The 18,831-nt window shown below is 64.3% G+C and overlaps 1 protein-coding gene across 4 annotated transcripts in view; it reads left to right on the top strand.

Moving 5' to 3' along the window:
- AGRN (agrin) overlaps positions 1–18,831 on the top strand; it is a 38,013-nt gene that overhangs the window by 3,756 nt on the left and 15,426 nt on the right. For 2 of the 4 annotated variants that reach the window (XM_055261449.2, XM_055261448.2), the window contains exons 1-2: positions 12,914–13,156; positions 13,742–13,789. In XM_055261449.2, coding sequence (XP_055117424.1) covers positions 13,009–13,156; positions 13,742–13,789 — 196 coding nt within the window. In that variant the 5' untranslated portion in view covers positions 12,914–13,008. Of the gene's footprint in view, positions 1–12,913; positions 13,157–13,741; positions 13,790–18,831 lie in introns of those variants that run through there. The other 2 variants (XM_055261447.2, XM_055261446.2) reach the window with 1 other exon arrangement.

Raw genomic sequence — 18,831 nt, 5'->3', positions numbered from 1 at the left:
GCCCCCACATCCTGTCTGCTCCCTCATGGCTGCCTGGGAAGGGATGTGTCGGTGGGGGGGTCTGGAGAAAGCTTCCTCCCCAAGGCAAGGGCAAGGGTCTTGACTTCCTGTCTCTCCGATTTGCTCCGTTGGCCGGCAGGAAACTTTGCTGCCCTGATGCTAGCCTGGCTCTTGAGGGGCCTTGTGGGGTCCTGGACTGTCCACTGCTCTTGCCTTCTCTGTACGTGCCTGGGGGCTGTGCAGGGGGAGGGGCAGCACCCAAAATAGGGAATGTTGTGGCCTTTTCCCCAGCCTGTGGTCAGTGGTCCCCAAGCTGCCTTCAGGGTCCAGGGCCTCAGTGTAGCACAGAGGAGGGTCCCCTGGGTCCTCCCCTGGAAGGACACGATAGCCGTGGGCCTCTTCTGGGCACTTGTGGTCTGGGGAAAAGATGGGGGCATCGTGGACTCAGGATAGGCTGTCGGGAGCTGAGGAGGGGCTGGAGAAGGGGGTTAGGGCGAGGAGAGGTTCCTGTACCTGCAAGATCAGGAGAGGGAATCACTAACCCCACAGCCAGGTGGGTCCAGCCCGAGGGTCCGTGACTTAGTAACTGAGAACTTGCTGTAGGGTCAGAGGGCACATGGCAGGAGAGTCACCCCGGCCGAACGAGGCTCTGCGTCTTACCAAAGCCGCTCTACGCATGCCAGGCCCTGGCTCTGAAGTGAGTGCCCAGGCTGAGCAGAGCGCTGGGAGGAGGGTCCGTGGGGAGCCCCTGCCAGGAGGGTGTGGCTTAGCCCCACTGTGGGCAGTCACGCTCAGGGACAAGCTCCAGGTGGGAGCCTGGGACCCACAGCCAGTATGCAGCTTGGGGAGCACCCGGGAGGGGCTGTGGCCACCGGACCCCGTGGGGTGGGGCTGGCCAGGGGAGGGTTAGCCAGGGGGGAGTGTCATGGGAGGGGCCCTGCAGGTGAGCCAGGGGCCAAGGGGAGCCTCAGGAGGGAGACAGCATGAAGAGTGGAGAGCCCAGGAGCTTCCAGTGGGACATGTGGAGCTCTCTGTGGAGGCAGACCAGGGATATCTCGGGTGGCTGGGGGCCCTGCTGCCGGGACAGGGTAAATGCCTCCCAGAAGCCTGGGGTGAGCCCTGAGTGACAAGGTCCCTGGAGCCAGTCTGGCTGAAGAAGGGACAATTCTGTGTGCCCACCCCTCCCCTCACACTGGGTGGGGTGGGAAGGGGGTCTACCTCCTGCTCTGTAGGAGATAAGGACATTGAACCCCATCCTGGGCCCTCTGGTAACCAAGGCCTCACCCTAGTGAGGGGGATGGATGGAGGGGGCTTGAGCCTAGCCGACCTCTCCCCATCTGACTCCCACCCCACCTCCCAGGGCACAGGATGACGTCTGGGCAGCCCCTAGTCTTCAGAAGCCACCCCTGAGACCACAGGGTCCCACTTTGTATGAGAAACCCCATCCTGGAGACAAAGGCCCCCTGAGCTCCCCAGGTCGGGGAGGGCATGTCCTCCCAGGCCACGCCCCTCACCACCCCTGCCCGGACACCACCTGAGGTGCACCTGCTGCTGGGCCACACCTGGACTCAGCTCTACTGAGGACTTGCTTTCCTCAGTTTCTCACCTGGCCCTGCCAGGTCTTCCTGGCCCTGCCCAGCCGAGGCCCCTCCCCCAGTCAACAGCCCTCAGAAAGGCTCCTCCCCCGTTCTCTGCCTAGGGAGCCACATTCCTGGCATAACTAAGACAGGTATGTGTCCCTCCCTCTGCGCCACCTTTGGGCGGGGGAGGCCCGCTCCTCCCTCCGGAAGGAGACCCCCGCCCCTGCTTTGTCCAGGAAGTGGCCTGGCCTCCGCAGTGCCAGCTGCCCAGGGCTGGCGGCTGAGCGGGCGACTCCTCCGGCCCTCGCCACCCTGTCATGTCTGGGCACTACCCATGCCCTCCCAGCCCACCTCACAAAGGCTGGTCCTAGAGCCTCCCTGAAGCCCCCAGGAGGGACTCCTGGCTGAGGGCCGGCCAGGCCTCCTGGGGCCCATCCCTCCCTGCTAGGAGCCAGGAGCAGAGAAAGGAAGTGTTGTTTGCCCCTGCTGGGGCCTGGCACAGGGACAGGGCAGGGGGCCAGGGTCGGAGTGAGTCTGGCGCCTTCCCAGCCCAGCCCTGCCCAGCTCTGAAGCCTGGGGTCCCGGCGACCTAGTCCCAGCCCCGCCTGTATTCCGGCCTGCCCGCCCTCCCTTCCTCCCTGCCTGGCCAGCTGTCTAGCCCTCAGGACGGCAGTCCTGGGGAAGCCCAGAGTCCCACGGCAGCGGGGACAGCATTGTTGCTGGGGTTGAGGGGCCCGACAACCCCAGACCAGGCTCCCCTCAGTGTGGGGCAGTCTAGGAGTTGGGGGAGGTTTCTGGAATACAGGAGGACCTCCCATAGGGCTGGGACCAGCCCCCTCTCCTGCCCAGGGCTCAGCTCCTGCCCCCAACTCCGCATTCCTGCCACCCTCTCCTGCCCCCTCCTGACTCCAGGTTCTCATCCTGCCCCCTGGTTCCCCCACCCCCACCCCATGAGCCCCTCTTGGGCCCTCCCCCAGGCAGGTCTGGACTCAAGGCTGCTGCCCCAATCTCTCTCCTGCAGCTGGGAGGGGGTCTGCCAGGTGGGAGGGGAGGGCCTACCTCTGTCCCTCCCCACTCACCTCTGTGTCTCCCCACCCAGGGGCTCCTGGCAGGAAGTTGGGGCCCCACCTCTGTTTCTCCTGGAGCTGGGAGGGGGGTCTGCCAGGTGAAGGGCCCCCCTCTGTCCATCCCAACCCCGGGGCTCCTGGTGGGAAGTCGGGGCTCGGTGCTTCCTGCCTGCGAGAATGGACTTGTCTCGTCTTTGACTTCACCTGGGCTTGCCCCTGCCTTGGCCTGGCGGGGGGCTTTGCTGGCTGAAACCAAAGGGAGCGAGGTGGTGGGAGGGGTAGGGGAATCGGTCGGTCAGTTCTTTGAGAGGGCGGGGCTGAGCTGGTGGAAGGAACTCTTGGCTTTTTCCAGACCCCACCCCACCCCCTCACTCCCCACCCGGAGAACAGCCCTGGCTCCATTGTTCCTGCAGACTGGAGCGGGAAGGTTGTTTTGGACCTGGGCTCGCTCCCGCATGTCCACACCGGCCGCTCTGGTGGGGCCTCTGTGGGTGGCAGTGGGGATGGCACCTGCTGCAGCCTCCAGGCCGAGGTGAGGGAGAAGGAGGTTGGGGCAAGGACAGGTTCCTGTCCCTGCAAGATCAGGAGAGGGAATCATTAATCCCACAGCCTGCAGAAGGCGGGATGGGGCTGCTCCAGAGAAGGGGGTGACCATGCCTCAGGGCCACAGGTCCGGCCAGAGGTCGTTCCGGCCAGGCCCGTGCAGCTTCCTTCCTGAAGGGTTGACTCTGCCTCCATCACTGCAGGAGGGTGGAAAACGACTGCAGAAGCAGGCGCCCCACGCCCAGGGCTTTGCTTCCACCTGCGGGACCCAGGTCCACAGCCCCACAGCGGCCCGGGCGGGGCAGGAACGGACCGCCTCCCTGCAGTCCTAGTTCTGGCACCCCCCTCCCCACTTGGACTGGGCTCCCCAAGGCCCCCGAAGCCCAGCTGGGCTGGGGCTGCAGATGGAAACACCATGGCAGCCCGCCCACCTCAGGATGCAACCCCAGGGTCCCAGGAGGTGCCTGCCCCTCAGAGATGAGAAAAAGGAAGTTCAGGGCTGAGATACCACCCCACAGACCGTCGCCCGCTGGAGGAGGAGGCTCTGTGCCCCTGCACCTCCTGCCTGCTGGGGGGCTGCACTGGGGCTCAGAGCAGTCCTGTGCGCCCTGCAGGCTGTGGCAAGATTGTGGCTGGGATCTAGGGAATGAGGCGCATTTGTAGTGGAGCCTGCAGCACCGAAGGAAGCTCCCCAGAAGGGGCCTCTCCCACCAGCACAGATCCTGGGAACTTCCTCTGAGGAAGGCCCCCTGCCAGGGGCGGCTCGCAGCGGGACCTGGGAAAGGGAGACGGCCCTCCCAGCCCCTCCTCCTGCAGTCTCTTCACGGAGCAGAGGCGTGGGAGAAGGGGCGCGCTGTGTCCCACAGGCAGCCGACTGTTTCCAGCTGTGTGGCCTGTGTGTGCACGTGTTTGTGTGTGTGTACACGCATGTGTGTGCACGTGCCTGCAGCCTCCACTAGTGGGCCATGGTTCTTGCCACCCTGTGTCCCTGGGCTCAGCCGGGGCCGGGGCTGCAGGCGTGGGGCTGGTGGTGGGTGACCCTGGCCTGTCTTGGGGGCCTCGGAGCTGGGCTCTTCCTCTGTCCTAGTGCACGTGTCTCGCCTCAGCTTGCTGTTGGTTGTCCGGTCTCCTGCCCCCTGCTCACTGCATCCGGCACGCTGCCCCGTGTCTGGCAAAGGGCCCAGGACCTTCTGCAGGCGCTGCCTCTGAGATGACCAGTGTGGTTTCTGAAGGTGTGACGTGAAGGGCATGCTGGGTCCCTTGGGGCTGCAGTGAGGACAGGAGAGGGTCCTGGGTCACAGTCCCTCTCATGCCTGCGGGACCTCGAGGCTGACACAGATGCCCACCCCTGTCCAGATGGGGCTCTGTCTGGGGGCAGCAGGGCAGTCTGGGAGTCAGACCAGGCCTGGTCAGGGTGGGAGCAGGGGTCTGTCGCTGGCCTGAGCCTCCCTGCCCCACCCCTTGGCAGCCACCTTGGCCACCCTCACACTGGGACCTAGGAGAAGCAAGCCCCTGTATGTCCGCAGGTGGGAGGCTCCCATGCACCCCCTGCAGGAGAAGCACAAACACCGGCCCACACGGCAGCTGTTGGGGAGGGGCTGTGCCCCCTTCTCTTCCCAGGGGAGGCTGGGGTGTGAGCAGGGCTCACCGTACCTTCACTGATTTGATCATCAGTGCCTTCCCCATTCACACACTCACGGTTGGCACCACCACAGAGCTTCCCAAGGAAGCTGGGAGGGAGTTGTGCATTGAGGGGTGAAGGTCAGTGCAGAGAATGGTGGGATAAAGAGGCTGTGGACACGGGGCAGGAGAGAGGGCTGGGGCGCAGTCGTCAGCTGCCGTGACCCCACAGCTAGGAGCAAGCTGATTCCTGCCTCGGAGGTGCCGTCTCCCCTGCTGGCCTGTCCCCTGCTGGCCGTTCTCTCGCCCTTGGGGAAACGCTCCCCTGCACCTGGCTGGCAGCACCTGTGGGCACTGATCGACCCATGCCAGCTGTTTTCCTTGGTTGGGGTTGGGGGCACCGAACGCTTGGGTGGACCAGAAGTCAGCGTCTGCATTAGAGCCTATGTGCGGTGCGTGGGCCAAGGGCACTCACACCCACCCCACCCTTTCCGAAAGAACCGAGCCCCAGCCCCTCCGGGGCCTGCCAATTGCCAGAGAGCCCTAGTGCTCCACCCTCTCCAGGCCCCAACCCCCACCTTCCGAGGGGAGGATAAGTACCTGTGGGTGCCCAACCAGAGTGTGCCTGTGTTCACACAGGAACGTATGGGAGGTGAGGGGAATGTGCCTTCCCAGTGTATGGGTGGGGGTTGAGGGACAAAATTAATGTTGCACAAAGATATGTGGGATGCCCAATATCTATGCAGGCAAGTTGGGGGGACACCCAGTGTCTGTGCAGGCAGGTGGGGGGCATCAGTGTCTGTGCAGGCAGGTGGGGGGGGCATCAGTGTCTCTGCAGGCAGGTGGGGGGCATCAGTGTCTGTGCAGGCAGGTGGGGGGACATCAGTGTCTGTGCAGGCAGGTGGGGGGGGCATCAGTGTCTGTGCAGGCAGGTGGGGGGGGCATCAGTGTCTGTGCAGGCAGGTGGGGGTGCATCAGTGTCTGTGCAGGCAGGTGGGGGGACATCAGTGTCTCTGCAGGCTGGTGGGGGGACATCAGTGTCTGTGCAGGCAGGTGGGGGGACATCAGTGTCTCTGCAGGCAGGTGGGGGTGCATCAGTGTCTGTGCAGGCAGGTGGGGGGGGCATCAGTGTCTGTGCAGGCAGGTGGGGGGCATCAGTGTCTGTGCAGGCAGGTGGGGGGACATCAGTGTCTGTGCAGGCAGGTGGGGGGACATCAGTGTCTGTGCAGGCAGGTGGGGGGACGTCGGTGTCTGTGCAGGCAGGTGGGGGGACGTCGGTGTCTGTGCAGGCAGGTGGGGGGACGTCGGTGTCTGTGCAGGCAGGTGGGGGGACGTCGGTGTCTGTGCAGGCAGGTGGGGGGGACATCAGTGTCTGTGCAGGCAGGTGAGGGGGACATCGGTGTCTGTGCAGGCAGGTGGGGGGCATCGGTGTCTGTGCAGGCAGGTGGGGGGCATCGGTGTCTGTGCAGGCAGGTGGGGGGACATCGGTGTCTGTGCAGGCAGGTGGGGGACATCGGTGTCTGTGCAGACAGGTGGGGGGGACATCAGTGTCTGTGCAGGCAGGTGGGGGGCATCAGTGTCTGTGCAGACAGGTGGGGGGGGCATCAGTGTCTGTGCAGACAGGTGGGGGGGACATCAGTGTCTGTGCAGGCAGGTGGGGGGCATCAGTGTCTGTGCAGGCAGGTGGGGGGGCATCAGTGTCTCTGCAGGCAGGTGGGGGGGCATCAGTGTCTCTGCAGGCAGGTGGGGGGCATCAGTGTCTGTGCAGGCAGGTGGGGGGCATCAGTGTCTGTGCAGGCAGGTGGGGGGACATCAGTGTCTGTGCAGGCAGGTGGGGGGGCATCAGTGTCTGTGCAGGCAGGTGGGGGGGGATGCCCAGTGTCTGTGCAGGCAGGTGGGGGGGACATCAGTGTCTGTGCAGGCAGGTGGGGGGGACATCAGTGTCTGTGCAGGCAGGTGAGGGGGGCATCAGTGTCTGTGCAGGCAGGTGGGGGGGATGCCCAGTGTCTGTGCAGGCAGGTGGGGGGACATCAGTGTCTGTGCAGGCAGGTGAGGGGGGCATCAGTGTCTGTGCAGGCAGGTGGGGGGGCATCAGTGTCTGTGCAGGCAGGTGGGGGGGGATGCCCAGTGTCTGTGCAGGCAGGTGGGGGGGACATCAGTGTCTGTGCAGGCAGGTGGGGGGACATCAGTGTCTGTGCAGGCAGGTGGGGGGACATCAGTGTCTGTGCAGGCAGGTGGGGGGACATCAGTGTCTGTGCAGGCAGGTGGGGGGACGTCGGTGTCTGTGCAGGCAGGTGGGGGGGCGTCGGTGTCTGTGCAGGCAGGTGGGGGGACGTCGGTGTCTGTGCAGGCAGGTGGGGGGGACATCGGTGTCTGTGCAGGCAGGTGGGGGGCATCGGTGTCTGTGCAGGCAGGTGGGGGGCATCGGTGTCTGTGCAGGCAGGTGGGGGGGACATCAGTGTCTGTGCAGGCAGGTGAGGGGGACATCAGTGTCTGTGCAGGCAGGTGAGGGGGGCATCAGTGTCTGTGCAGGCAGGTGGGGGGCATCAGTGTCTGTGCAGGCAGGTGGGGGGACATCAGTGTCTGTGCAGGCAGGTGGGGGACATCAGTGTCTGTGCAGGCAGGTGGGGGGCATCAGTGTCTGTGCAGACAGGTAGGGGGGACATCAGTGTCTGTGCAGGCAGGTGGGGGGCATCAGTGTCTGTGCAGACAGGTGGGGGGGACATCAGTGTCTGTGCAGGCAGGTGGGGGGCATCAGTGTCTGTGCAGACAGGTGGGGGGGGCATCAGTGTCTGTGCAGGCAGGTGGGGGGGCATCAGTGTCTCTGCAGGCAGGTGGGGGGCATCAGTGTCTGTGCAGGCAGGTGGGGGGACATCAGTGTCTGTGCAGGCAGGTGGGGGTGCATCAGTGTCTGTGCAGGCAGGTGGGGGGGCATCAGTGTCTGTGCAGGCAGGTGGGGGGGGATGCCCAGTGTCTGTGCAGGCAGGTGGGGGGGACATCAGTGTCTGTGCAGGCAGGTGAGGGGGCATCAGTGTCTGTGCAGGCAGGTGGGGGGGATGCCCAGTGTCTGTGCAGGCAGGTGGGGGGGACATCAGTGTCTGTGCAGGCAGGTGAGGGGGGCATCAGTGTCTGTGCAGGCAGGTGGGGGGGCATCAGTGTCTGTGCAGGCAGGTGGGGGGGGATGCCCAGTGTCTGTGCAGGCAGGTGGGGGGGACATCAGTGTCTGTGCAGGCAGGTGGGGGGACATCAGTGTCTGTGCAGGCAGGTGGGGGGACATCAGTGTCTGTGCAGGCAGGTGGGAGGACATCAGTGTCTGTGCAGGCAGGTGGGGGGACATCAGTGTCTGTGCAGGCAGGTGGGGGGGCATCAGTGTCTGTGCAGGCAGGTTGGGGGGGATGCCCAGTGTCTGTGCAGGCAGGTGGGGGGCATCAGTGTCTGTGCAGGCAGGTGGGGGGGATGCCCAGTGTCTGTGCAGGCAGGTGGGGGGCATCAGTGTCTGTGCAGGCAGGTTGGGGGAGGGGGACATCCCACGTCTATGCGGGCAGGTGGAGGGAGAGGATTGAGGCTGGGGCTGGGGGCAGCAGTGGGGCTGAACAGGGGGCAGAGTGGGGGTCAGGGAGCAGGGGTGGTGCTGGGCAGGCCAGGAATACCCATTGTATGAGATCATCATGTGTGTGTGTGCAGTGCATGGTGCTGTGAGTGTGAGATCAGTATGTGTGTGTGTGCAGTGCATGGTGCTGTGAGTGTGATCAGCATGTGTGTGTGTGCAGTGCGTGGTGCTGTGTGAGATCAGCATGTGTGTGTGTGCAGTGCGTGGTGCTGTATGAGATCAGCATGTGTGTGTGTGTGCAGTGCATGGTGCTGTGAGTGTGAGATCAGCATGTGTGTGTGTGCAGTGCGTGGTGCTGTGTGAGATCAGCATGTATGTGTGTGTGCAGTGTGTGGTGCTGTGTGAGATCAGCATGTGTGTGTGTGCAGTGCGTGGTGCTGTATGAGATCAGCATGTGTGTGTGTGTGCAGTGCATGGTGCTGTGTGAGATCAGCATGTGTGTGTGTGCAGTGCGTGGTGCTGTGTGAGATCAGCATGTGTGTGTGTGCAGTGCGTGGTGCTGTGTGTGATCAGCATGTGTGTGTGTGCAGTGCGTGGTGCTGTGTGAGATCAGCATGTGTGTGTGTGCAGTGCGTGGTGCTGTGTGAGATCAGCATGTGTGTGTGTGCAGTGCGTGGTGCTGTGTGAGATCAGCATGTGTGTGTGTGCAGTGCGTGGTGCTGTGTGAGATCAGCATGTGTGTGTGTGCAGTGCGTGGTGCTGTGTGAGATCAGCATGTGTGTGTGTGCAGTGCGTGGTGCTGTGTGTGATCAGCATGTGTGTGTGTGCAGTGCCTGGTGCTGTGTGTGATCAGCATGTGTGTGTGTGCAGCGCGTGGTGCTGTGTGTGATCAGCATGTGTGTGTGTGCAGCGCCTGGTGCTGTGTGAGATCAGCATGTGTGTGTGTGCAGCGCGTGGTGCTGTGTGAGATCAGCATGTGTGTGTGTGCAGCGCGTGGTGCTGTGTGAGATCAGCATGTGTGTGTGTGCAGCGCGTGGTGCTGTGTGAGATCAGCATGTGTGTGTGTGCAGTGCGTGGTGCTGTGTGAGATCAGCATGTGTGTGTGTGCAGTGCGTGGTGCTGTGTGAGATCAGCATGTATGTGTGTGTGCAGTGCGTGGTGCTGTGTGAGATCAGCATGTATGTGTGTGTGCAGTGCGTGGTGCTGTGTGAGATCAGCATGTGTGTGTGTGCAGTGCGTGGTGCTGTGTGAGATCAGCATGTGTGTGTGTGCAGTGCGTGGTGCTGTGAGTGAGATCAGCATGTGTGTGTGTGCAGTGCGTGGTGCTGTGTGAGATCAGCATGTGTGTGTGTGCAGTGCGTGGTGCTGTGAGATCAGCATGTGTGTGTGTGCAGTGCGTGGTGCTGTGAGATCAGCATGTGTGTGTGTGCAGTGCGTGGTGCTGTGTGAGATCAGCATGTGTGTGTGTGCAGTGCGTGGTGCTGTGAGTGTGAGATCATCGACCAGGGGGCTAGTGCTCTTTCCTGCACACGAGCCTGTGTGGGCTTGTCAGGGCTGAATGATTTTGTCTGAAGATCCCAAAATAGCTCATGTCGCCTGAGCTCCCCTCCCTGGCTGGGCCTGGGGCCTCAATGGCCCTTTGTCTTTCTGAAGGCATCTGGGCCTCTGCGGGGGGCTCAGACACTGACTGGGGCTGGGTGGGGCCGGGCTGCCTGCCTGGTTCCCCTTCCCCCTGGCCCAGCCCAAGGGGCCCTAAGCCTCATTCCAGGGTTGGCCTGGGCCAGCCAGGCCCCCCACGTGACTTTCAGCTTGTTGGGCCCCCTTTACTGGCAGATCCCAGGGTCCCTCTGTGTGGGGGCAAACTTCCCAGGCAGTGTTTGAAGCCCCCTCTGCCAGCCCGTACCTGGGGCTCCCCCACCCCTCCCACATTCTGGTACCTGCATGTCCTCCTCCTGCAGAGCCCACCAAGAGATCCCATGGCTGAAGGTGGTGGCAGCAGGCGGGCTGGCGCGTGACCTGATAGCACGGCCTGGGTGTGACCCTGGCACTGCCCCTGGGACTCAGAGCTGGGAGGTGAGAAATGGGGAATGCGTGTGAACCACCTGCCTCTGCACAGCAAGTCCTGTGCTGGGTTTTCTCATCCCTGGGCCACACCCTGCGCTGGGGAGATAAAAAGTCAGACCCTGCCCGGGGCACCCACAGTCAGCACCGCCGGAACACTGTCAGCCTGGTGTGGACAGTGCCAAGGTCCAGCGGGGTGGGGTGGTTGGGGTGGGAGCTCCCCTGAGGAGAGTGAGGCCAGCAGCGGTGGGTCTCCAAGTGGTTCCTTTGACAGCTGCTCTGCATGGGACGTGGCTTGGGGTGGGTGAGAACCCGTGGCTGAGTTTGGATTTTCCTGCAAGGCTTCATTGGAACACCAGGTTCCAGGGCCGTAGAGATGTGGAGGCCTCCTGCCTGGGTGATGGGGCATGGTGCTGGTCCCTGGCTGTGGGGTGGAAAGGAGTCCCAGGAGAGGGAGCTGGCAAGACAGGACCTTCCCAGCTAAGGTGGGTTGGTGGGATTTGGCTGGGGCACTTGGAGGAGCCTGACCAGGAGGGTGAGACAGAGCACCTGGAGGGAAGGGGGCGTCGGGGAGAGTCCAGATGGCCATGGGGTTGAGGGGCCCACAGACCCGGCTGGGGGACTCTAGGAAGGCAGCAGGTGTGGGCAGTGGGTCCCCTGGGGTGGACTGAGGTGAGGCCTGGGTGTGACCATGCGGTGGCACTGGTGGCTGCCGGCAGCTGTCTGCAGAGTGGGTGAGACTGAGTGTGGCAGATGGCTTGGTCCGCGGTGCTAGAGGGACTGGAGGAGCAGAAGCGCCCTGGCGCCGGGTCCTTGCTTTTCTGGAGCTAGGACTTGGGGGATGGGGTAGGTCATTGCAGGGACAGAGGAGAGGGCAGGTTAATGGGTGCGCAGGGGTCCCTTCCAAAGGCTGCGGCTGGCCAGGGGTGTGCGGGGGACTGAGGTGCGGTTGCGGAGGGATTCTGGCCTCCAGGGTGGTAGGGCCTGACATGGACTCTAGGGGATGGTGCACACACCGGACCGGAGGGACCCCTCCCTTGCCCCCAGATCCCCCAGCTGGGCAGCGGCCAGGGAGAGGGGCGACCTCCGGGGCGGGTGTGGGGACGCCGGACTACTCCTCAGGAGTCCCAGATGGGCCCAGACCCCGCCCCGGGCCGCAGTGACGTCAGGGCCCAGGCGTTCCCGGAACGGCCTCTGGAGGGCGTTCCAGGCCCACAGACCCTCAGGGAGTCCCCGCCGCAATTTGCATGGGGCTCATTTGCATGACCCCGCCCCGCGCGGGAGTCGGGGGCTCCGGTGACTGGAGGAGCCACTGTCAATCCCCAGGGGAAAGTGGGCGAGGCGATTTCTGGGCCGCTCACCTCACTCCACCCTACAGCTCGCGCCGCACCTGGGGCCCTTCCCCCACTACGCCCTGCCAGGGTGGGGCCGCGGGCGCAGACACTCGCGGGCATACGCACGACGACGCGCACACGCGGGCGCACGCGGCCCCCCCCCCCGATCCCCCTGCGGCGACTCCGATTCACCCCAGCGGGTGCGGGGCGCGGACCCGCCCAGCCCAGCTCCTGCTCCCCAGGCGCTTCCTCCTCCCACGACCTGCCCCGGCCGCACCCGCCTCCGCTCCAGCACGCGACCCTGCCCGGCGCGACCCCTGCTCCCACGGCCCAGCTCCACCGCTACCCTCCACTCAGTCCCACCCCCGGCCCAGCCCCATCGCCCCCAGTCCCACCCCCAGCCCCAGCGCCCCCAGTCCCACCCCTGGCCCCAGCTTCAGCCTTAGCGCCCCCAGGCCAACCCCTGGCCCCAGCCTCAGCCACCCCAGCCCCAGTCCCGGCCCAGCCCCAGCCCCAGCACCCCCGACCCCAGGCCCAGCCCCAGCCGAGCACCCCTGGCCCCGCCTGCCCGGCGTTCCCTTTTGTGCGGCGCTTTCCCGTTCGCGTCCGCCCGATCCTCTGGAACTCCCCGAGGACGCCGGGGTCCCCGGAGGCGGCTTCCTTTGTCTCTGCTCCCGCCCTCCCTCCGCGGCGCCCTCGCCCCTCACTCACCTCCCCAGCCCCGCAAGGACGAGGGGAGCTGCCGGGAGCCCGGGAGCCGGTGCGGCCTCCGCAGGCGGCGCTTTCTTCTCGCTCCCGACGCGGCCGCCCCTCCTGCCTGCCCGCTCCCATCGCCGCTTCCGCCTCTGCCGGGGACAGGGACAGCAGACCCCGCGCACCTGCCGCACGCACCGCCTCTCCGGCCTGCGTGGCTCCGGGGGCTCCGGGAAGACCAAGCGCTGGCGGCCGGCCCGGGGAGGCTGTGGGCAGCAGGGGTGGCCGCGGGCTCCCAGTCTCTCCTCCGCCTGCCTCGGAGCCCACATTTGGGATTTCTACTCCGGGAGAATTCTGCAGTCCTCCCACGATGAGCCTGGAGGACTGGAGTCGGGACCTGGCACCCCCAGGGCTGTGACTGGGTGAACTCTGAGGGCACAGCTGCTGTCCGCCGCCCCAGGGCTCCCAGGATGGGGCGAGCAGCCCTGAAGAGGCCCAAGGGCACCCCGTGAGGAGCCGCTACGCTCTGAGAGTGGGGCACAGAGCCGGAGCCCCGGGCCATGCCTCCGCTGCCGCTGGCGCGGGACACCCGGCAGCCGCCTGGCGCCTCCCTGCTGGTGCGAGGCTTCATGGTGCCCTGCAACGCCTGCCTGATCCTGCTGGCCACCGCCACGCTCGGCTTCGCGGTGCTGCTGTTCCTCAACAACTGTAGGTGGCCGCGGGCGGGGCGCCGCACTGGCCAAGCCCCAACCCCGAAGCCCCTGCAGGCAGAGGCTGGAGGTTGCGGCGGGTCCGTGGGGCTCCCGGCAGCTTCCCGGGGATGGGATGGGTCACTATGCGGACCCCCTCGCTCCCTGGAGGCCATCCTTGGGCTCTCAGTGGGCCTGGCCCTCACCCAAAGCTGCAGAAACACTTTCTGCGGGAGCTGGGGAGGGAGGGGCAGCTGGCTACACTGAGAGCCGGCAGTTGGGGGTGGGGCAGGGCCTGCGGTGGACTCTTCCAGGGAAGCGGGGCCTGCCTGCACTCTTGTGGCTGGGGCCCCATCTGACAGGGGTCAGGCCATGACTGTTTGGCTGGTGGGGCAGAGAAAAGCAGGGACCTCTGTCTCAGACCTCAGCCAGCCCATGGGTCTGGGCTGGACCCTTCAGCATCCCTGCCTCCCCAGCCTGGATCCCTGGGGCTGGGGAGGGGAGTGGGGGTGGGCAGGGGCGCCCCTTTCCAGGCTGGGCAAAGGGATGGGACAGGGAGGGGCCTGCTCAGAGGAGCCTAACTTGGGGATTTGTTTTCTTCCAGATAAACCTGGGACCCACTTCACTCCAGTGCCTGCGACGCCTGCTGATGGTGAGTGGGGCTGAGTTTGAGGGACCTGGATGGGCTGTGGCACTCTTGGGAGTCAGGGGCCACTGGGAGGTGTGCACCCAGATGTGTTGAGTGTGTCTGAAGTGGGGAGGAGGCTGGACAAGGGCACATGGGTCTGTCCTGGGAGTCCACGGCGGTGGGCCGACCTGGGTCTGTCCTGGGAGTCCGCGGCGGTGGGCCGCGGTAGGAACTGGGGGTCTGGAGTTCCCAGCCTGACGGCACTGGAGCTCGGCTCTCACTTCTCTGGGCCTCAGCCCCCTCAGCCTCAAAACTGGGAACAAGTCCTGGGACCCACAGGTTGTGAGGTGATGTCAGACCTGTAGGGTGGGGCCAGAATCTGGTCAGGGGGCTCCGCTCCATTGTCCTCCTTTCTCCCTGTTCAGCAAGGAGTGGGGCTGGACAGAGGCTGGAAGTGGACAGGAGCTTGGAGGGAAGGCTGGGCTGGGGGAGGGCCCTGGCCTGATCATCGACAGCTGTCTGGGGAGGGGCCTGCAGGGCTGGGGTCTGTCCCTGGGACTCTGCAGGCTGTCATGGCGGGGGGCACAAGTGATGGAGGGGGCGGGCTGACCTTGTTGACCTGCTTTGTGAGGTGGGGCCTGTCTTCCCCGGGGGGTGCTCCCGGTGTTTGGGCCACTGTCACTGGGGTGGTGTGAGGGGAAGAGAGGAAGCGGTCAGCACTGCAGGGCAACACGGACAGGGGGACCCGTGGCTCCCTCGCCAAGCCTGGGGTCCTTTCCAGCAGGTGGGGAAGGAGCACCCAGGTTTTCTCTCAGCACCTGCCCCATCACTGGGTCTCACTTGCGTTCAGTTGCGTGTGCAGGGCTGTCTGTGCGAAGGCTGTGCTGTGAGGCCTTCCTGACCAGGACGTGGGGTGGGGAGGACGACCTGGGAAATCCTGAAGTGATCTGAAGACAGAGCCCTGGGCTGGATAGATCGTCTCGGCCACTTTCCAGGTCTTGGGAGTGGGGGATGATGGCTGGAGAAGGTGGCCAGGCCTTGGCAGGGGGCCCTGTGATGCCCACCTGTGCTGAGAGGTTGGGGCAGGGGTGGGGGCAGCTTGGGACACTCAGCAGTCTGAAAGATAGGGCGGGGTCTTCCCTGGGAGTGTGGAGTTTAGGCACCTGGGAACCGGAGCTGGATTCAGGGGTGTGAGATGGAGGCACTCTGCTTCCTCGGCCGCCTGCCAGGCTGGGGTGACCTGTAGTCGGCTGTGCTTTGCTCCTGAAGCTGCACACCAGCAAGTGGGCAGTGGTTCTCCCACACTTGGCTACTCAACTCCTGGTCCCAGGGACTCTGGGCTGGGGCAGCGCTGGGCCTGGGGTGAGGAGCTGGGCAGTGGGAATGGGGAATGGTGGCTGTGGGAACCCGTCCTACCCCTGGGCTCCAGCCCTGCAACCTGTCTGTTGGCCCCCAGCCCCTGATGGCCCTCCAACACCCACCCCCCCACCCCACTAGGCTGTTCCTACAAGATCCCAAAGGCTCCTCAGAGCACCAGGCTTCTCTTGGACTGTGGGGAGAGGAGACCAGTCTGCATGGCCAAGGTGATTGAGGCCTCTGAGGGGCCTCGTCCCAGTGGGATTGCTGTCCCCCTTCCTGAGACTCAGGAGCCCTATGGGTCAGGGCAGCACAGCACCATGGGTGGTTTGTGACCTGAGGCATTTGAGGGGACACAGGGTTGCAGGGGCCTGCAACGGGCTGGGAGAGCAGGTAGGTGAGCAGCTGGCTTGTCCTGGAAGACCCTCTCCCTCCTGGCAGCCCCAGGACTGGGGGCAGGAGGGTATGGACTCAGAGAAGGACCCGAGTCTTGCAGGAAGGGGCCTGAACCCTCCCAGTGGGCTGAGTCCTGGGGAGGAGGCAGGTCTATGCTGGTGGCTGGGGCCGGGCAGGTCCAGGGCAAGAACTGAGTTTCCGCCACCTGTGAGCCAGAGGCGTGGAGCCAACTGGATTTAAAGATGTGCTCAGGTGGGAGGTTCTCTCAGCGTCCTCAGCCTCTTTTCCTGACACCCAGAAGGCTGGGGAGTGTCTCCTTTTCTTTACACACTGCCCCCTTCACCTAGCCACAGCCCACTCTGCCACACAGTCACGGAGAGTTCCACACCAAGGCCATCGTGACCCACAGGCCACCTAACTGGTCACAGTTACCGGCCAGAGCTCACAGCAGGGCTGGGGCATCCTCTCCATCCCCCAGCCTACCCAGGACCAGGAAGGGAGTTAAATATACCCGCTCCTATAAAAAGCACTGCCGCCTCCAGCATTGCACATGGTGGGAGGTCCCGTCACGCTGCAGGAGAGTGGGTGGGGAGGGGCTCCTGCAGGAGGCAGAGCTAGGACAGGTGTGGCAGGACCCCCAAAAATGACCCATCGGGAACACAGGGTTCTCAGGGGCGTAGATGTGTCACCTGCATCTATGAGGGGCCGTGTGGGCAGGTGACCGGAGCACAGATGTGTCTGAGCCCAGCGCTGGCATTTCTAGCAGTGTGGCCTTGTCAGGCGGCCTCAGCTATGTCTCACCTTCCTCCTGCCAGCTGGCTGGGGAGAAGAGTGGCCTGACATCTCGGGGCGTGGTTGCCGCGATGCGCTGTGCCTGGCGGGTACGTGCGTGTATGCCATCACCACGTGCTCCTGTCTTCAGGTGATCTCGTGTGGAGCCTCTATGATCCCCTAGGCCTGTGGGGACTCAGCACGGTGGTGGGAGCGGCCCCTCACCTAAGCCCGCAGTGTGAGCCGAGAATGGGGGGGTGGGGCTTCTCGGAGGCGCTGATTCCTGAGCTCACTCTTGAGGGGCAGATGTGTTTCCAGCCTGGATGGGGATAGGAGGGAGGGACCAGCACTGTGACCTTTAAACCCTGGGCTGGCCGGCAGTGTCACATCATCAAATGCTGTGAGGGAGATCCACCCCCACTCCACAGCTGGGGCCACATCCCAAGAGGAGCAGACTCTCTGAGGCCCTGGAGGCAGAGGGGAAGCGGCCAGGACCTGGCCCTGCACACCAGACAGGGATGGGGGGCCAGTGCTCAGCCTAGCTTCAAGGTTCCCCCCAGGTGCCCAAGGTCTCTCCACTGCCCTGCCACACTGGTCCAGCAGCTGGTCACTCAGAGCCTGTCCCTAAGGTATCTCTAGGCTCCCATCCCAGAGCCTGCTCTCCATGCCCCTGCAAGCAGTCCAGCCCGGCTCACCCTGGTGAGCTGCCATCATCATCTTCTTCCCCAAGGCTCTGTCTTGGGACGCAGCAGGACCTCGGGCTGGACTATGGAGGGAGCTGCAGGTCTTGGTGGATGAGGAGCATGCCGGCCATCCAGGAACAGTGCCCTTGGCCATGGTGTCAGGGTCTTGGGAGAGGTCTGGCTGGGCCAAGGTGACCATAAGAGGAGAAAGGCTCAGGAGCCCTGGTGCAGGGAGGTGACTGGGTCCTTGGCCATGGGGTTGGGACCTGGGGGGAACCATTGGTCCATAGATCCAGCCGAAGCCCAGGAGAACAGCTGGCTGGGCATCGGCAGGTGCCCGTTGGATTTGGACTGGGAGTCCCAGGGCCTTGGACAAGGCAGGGCCAAAGGGAGAGGGAGGTGCTGAGGGGAGAGAGAAGGGGAACCAGAAGGGAAGTGAAGGAGCCAGGGGTGCATGTGGTTTGAGTTTGGTTTGAGCCAGGACCAGGGGAGGCCAGTGGTGATGACAGTCCTCATGACTGTACTTATGATGGTAGCAGACGGGCCACATAGTGCTGTGTGCTGGACACCCTCTAAGCTTTGCAGATACTGGCCCATTTAACCCACAATCCTAGGAGGTAGGTCCTATTGCTTCTATTCACAGAAGGGGACACTGAGGCCCAGGCAGGTGAGAACCTGCCCACATTCCCATAGTGGGTAATGCAGAGCTGAGCAGCCTGGCTGCAGGACCTGAGGTGGGAGAGGAGCAGAAGAGGGGTGGGGGCACAGCCAAGGTTTGGGGAGGAGGACAGGGATCTGGCGGAGGGAGCATGGGTAGGTTGCAGGGATGGCAGGCTGACGGCCCTCATTCAGCCTTCTGGGGTGGGGGCAGGGACACCCAGACAGACAGCGCCAGAGCCTGGGGTGGGCTGTTGCCATAGCAACAGCTGGCTCCAGCTCCCAGTGCACCCACCCTCCTTGGAGATGGGGGGGTTTCCTCCTGCCCCATTTCGCGAGCCTGCTGGGGAGTGATGGGTGGTAGCCACCCCTCTGACACGACTTAATTAATGATAATTGGACCCAATTAAACATTTATTAAATCCAGACAGCTGCAGCCCCTAATGGGCCCTTCCCTGATCCTGGGTGGGCCATGCTAGGGGTAGGGGTGCTCAGGATGGGCTGCCGCAGGGGGTCTGGGTTTTAACGTGCCTAAGGCAGCTTTGTTGGGCCACGTTGAGATCTGGTGATGGGATGTGTGTCAGGCGCTGTGGTCTGCAACAGTAAGAACCAAAATGGGCAACAGTTCCTGCACCTCTCCAAGAAGGAAGGTCGCTTTGACAGAGTGAGCGGAATGGAGGAGGCAGGAGTGAGGTGGGGGGCCAGGGGGACGCCCAGGGAGGAGGGGGCATGTGGATGCCCCAGGGATCCCAGGGAGCAATGGGAGGCTGCAGAAGAGCACAGGCCTGCCGCGGGTGGGGGGCTGGCCAGGAAGAATAGGAGATAGTAGAGGCGGAGCCCGGGAATTTGCACTTCTCCAGGGAAGCTGGGGAAGAGTTGGGGAGAGGGAGGCAAGAAGATTCCCCACCCATCTTAGGCGCAGGGAGCGGTCAGGGAGGCGCCAGAGGTGGGTCAGAGCTGTGACCTGGCCTCACACCCGGTCCCCGTGGGGCTCTCAGGTCCCTGAGGGCCGGACACGGGACCGGGGTGGACCCGGGCGGGAGGCGGCAGGGCTCAGGTGTGCTGGACGCTGCAGCAGCGCGGGAAGGGGCTCTCCGTGCTCCATGGGGTGAATCGGTGAGGGGCTCCGGTGCTGATGTGGAAGGAGCTCCTGAGCAGAACTGGGGCCTGGACTGCTTGTGCCTGAGTTGGTTTCGAGGCGTC

The sequence above is a fragment of the Symphalangus syndactylus genome, chromosome 22 (assembly GCF_028878055.3).
Source record: "Symphalangus syndactylus isolate Jambi chromosome 22, NHGRI_mSymSyn1-v2.1_pri, whole genome shotgun sequence".
In the NCBI taxonomy this organism is placed as follows: domain Eukaryota; kingdom Metazoa; phylum Chordata; class Mammalia; order Primates; family Hylobatidae; genus Symphalangus; species Symphalangus syndactylus.
This window is presented reverse-complemented; position numbering and strand designations above follow the sequence as displayed.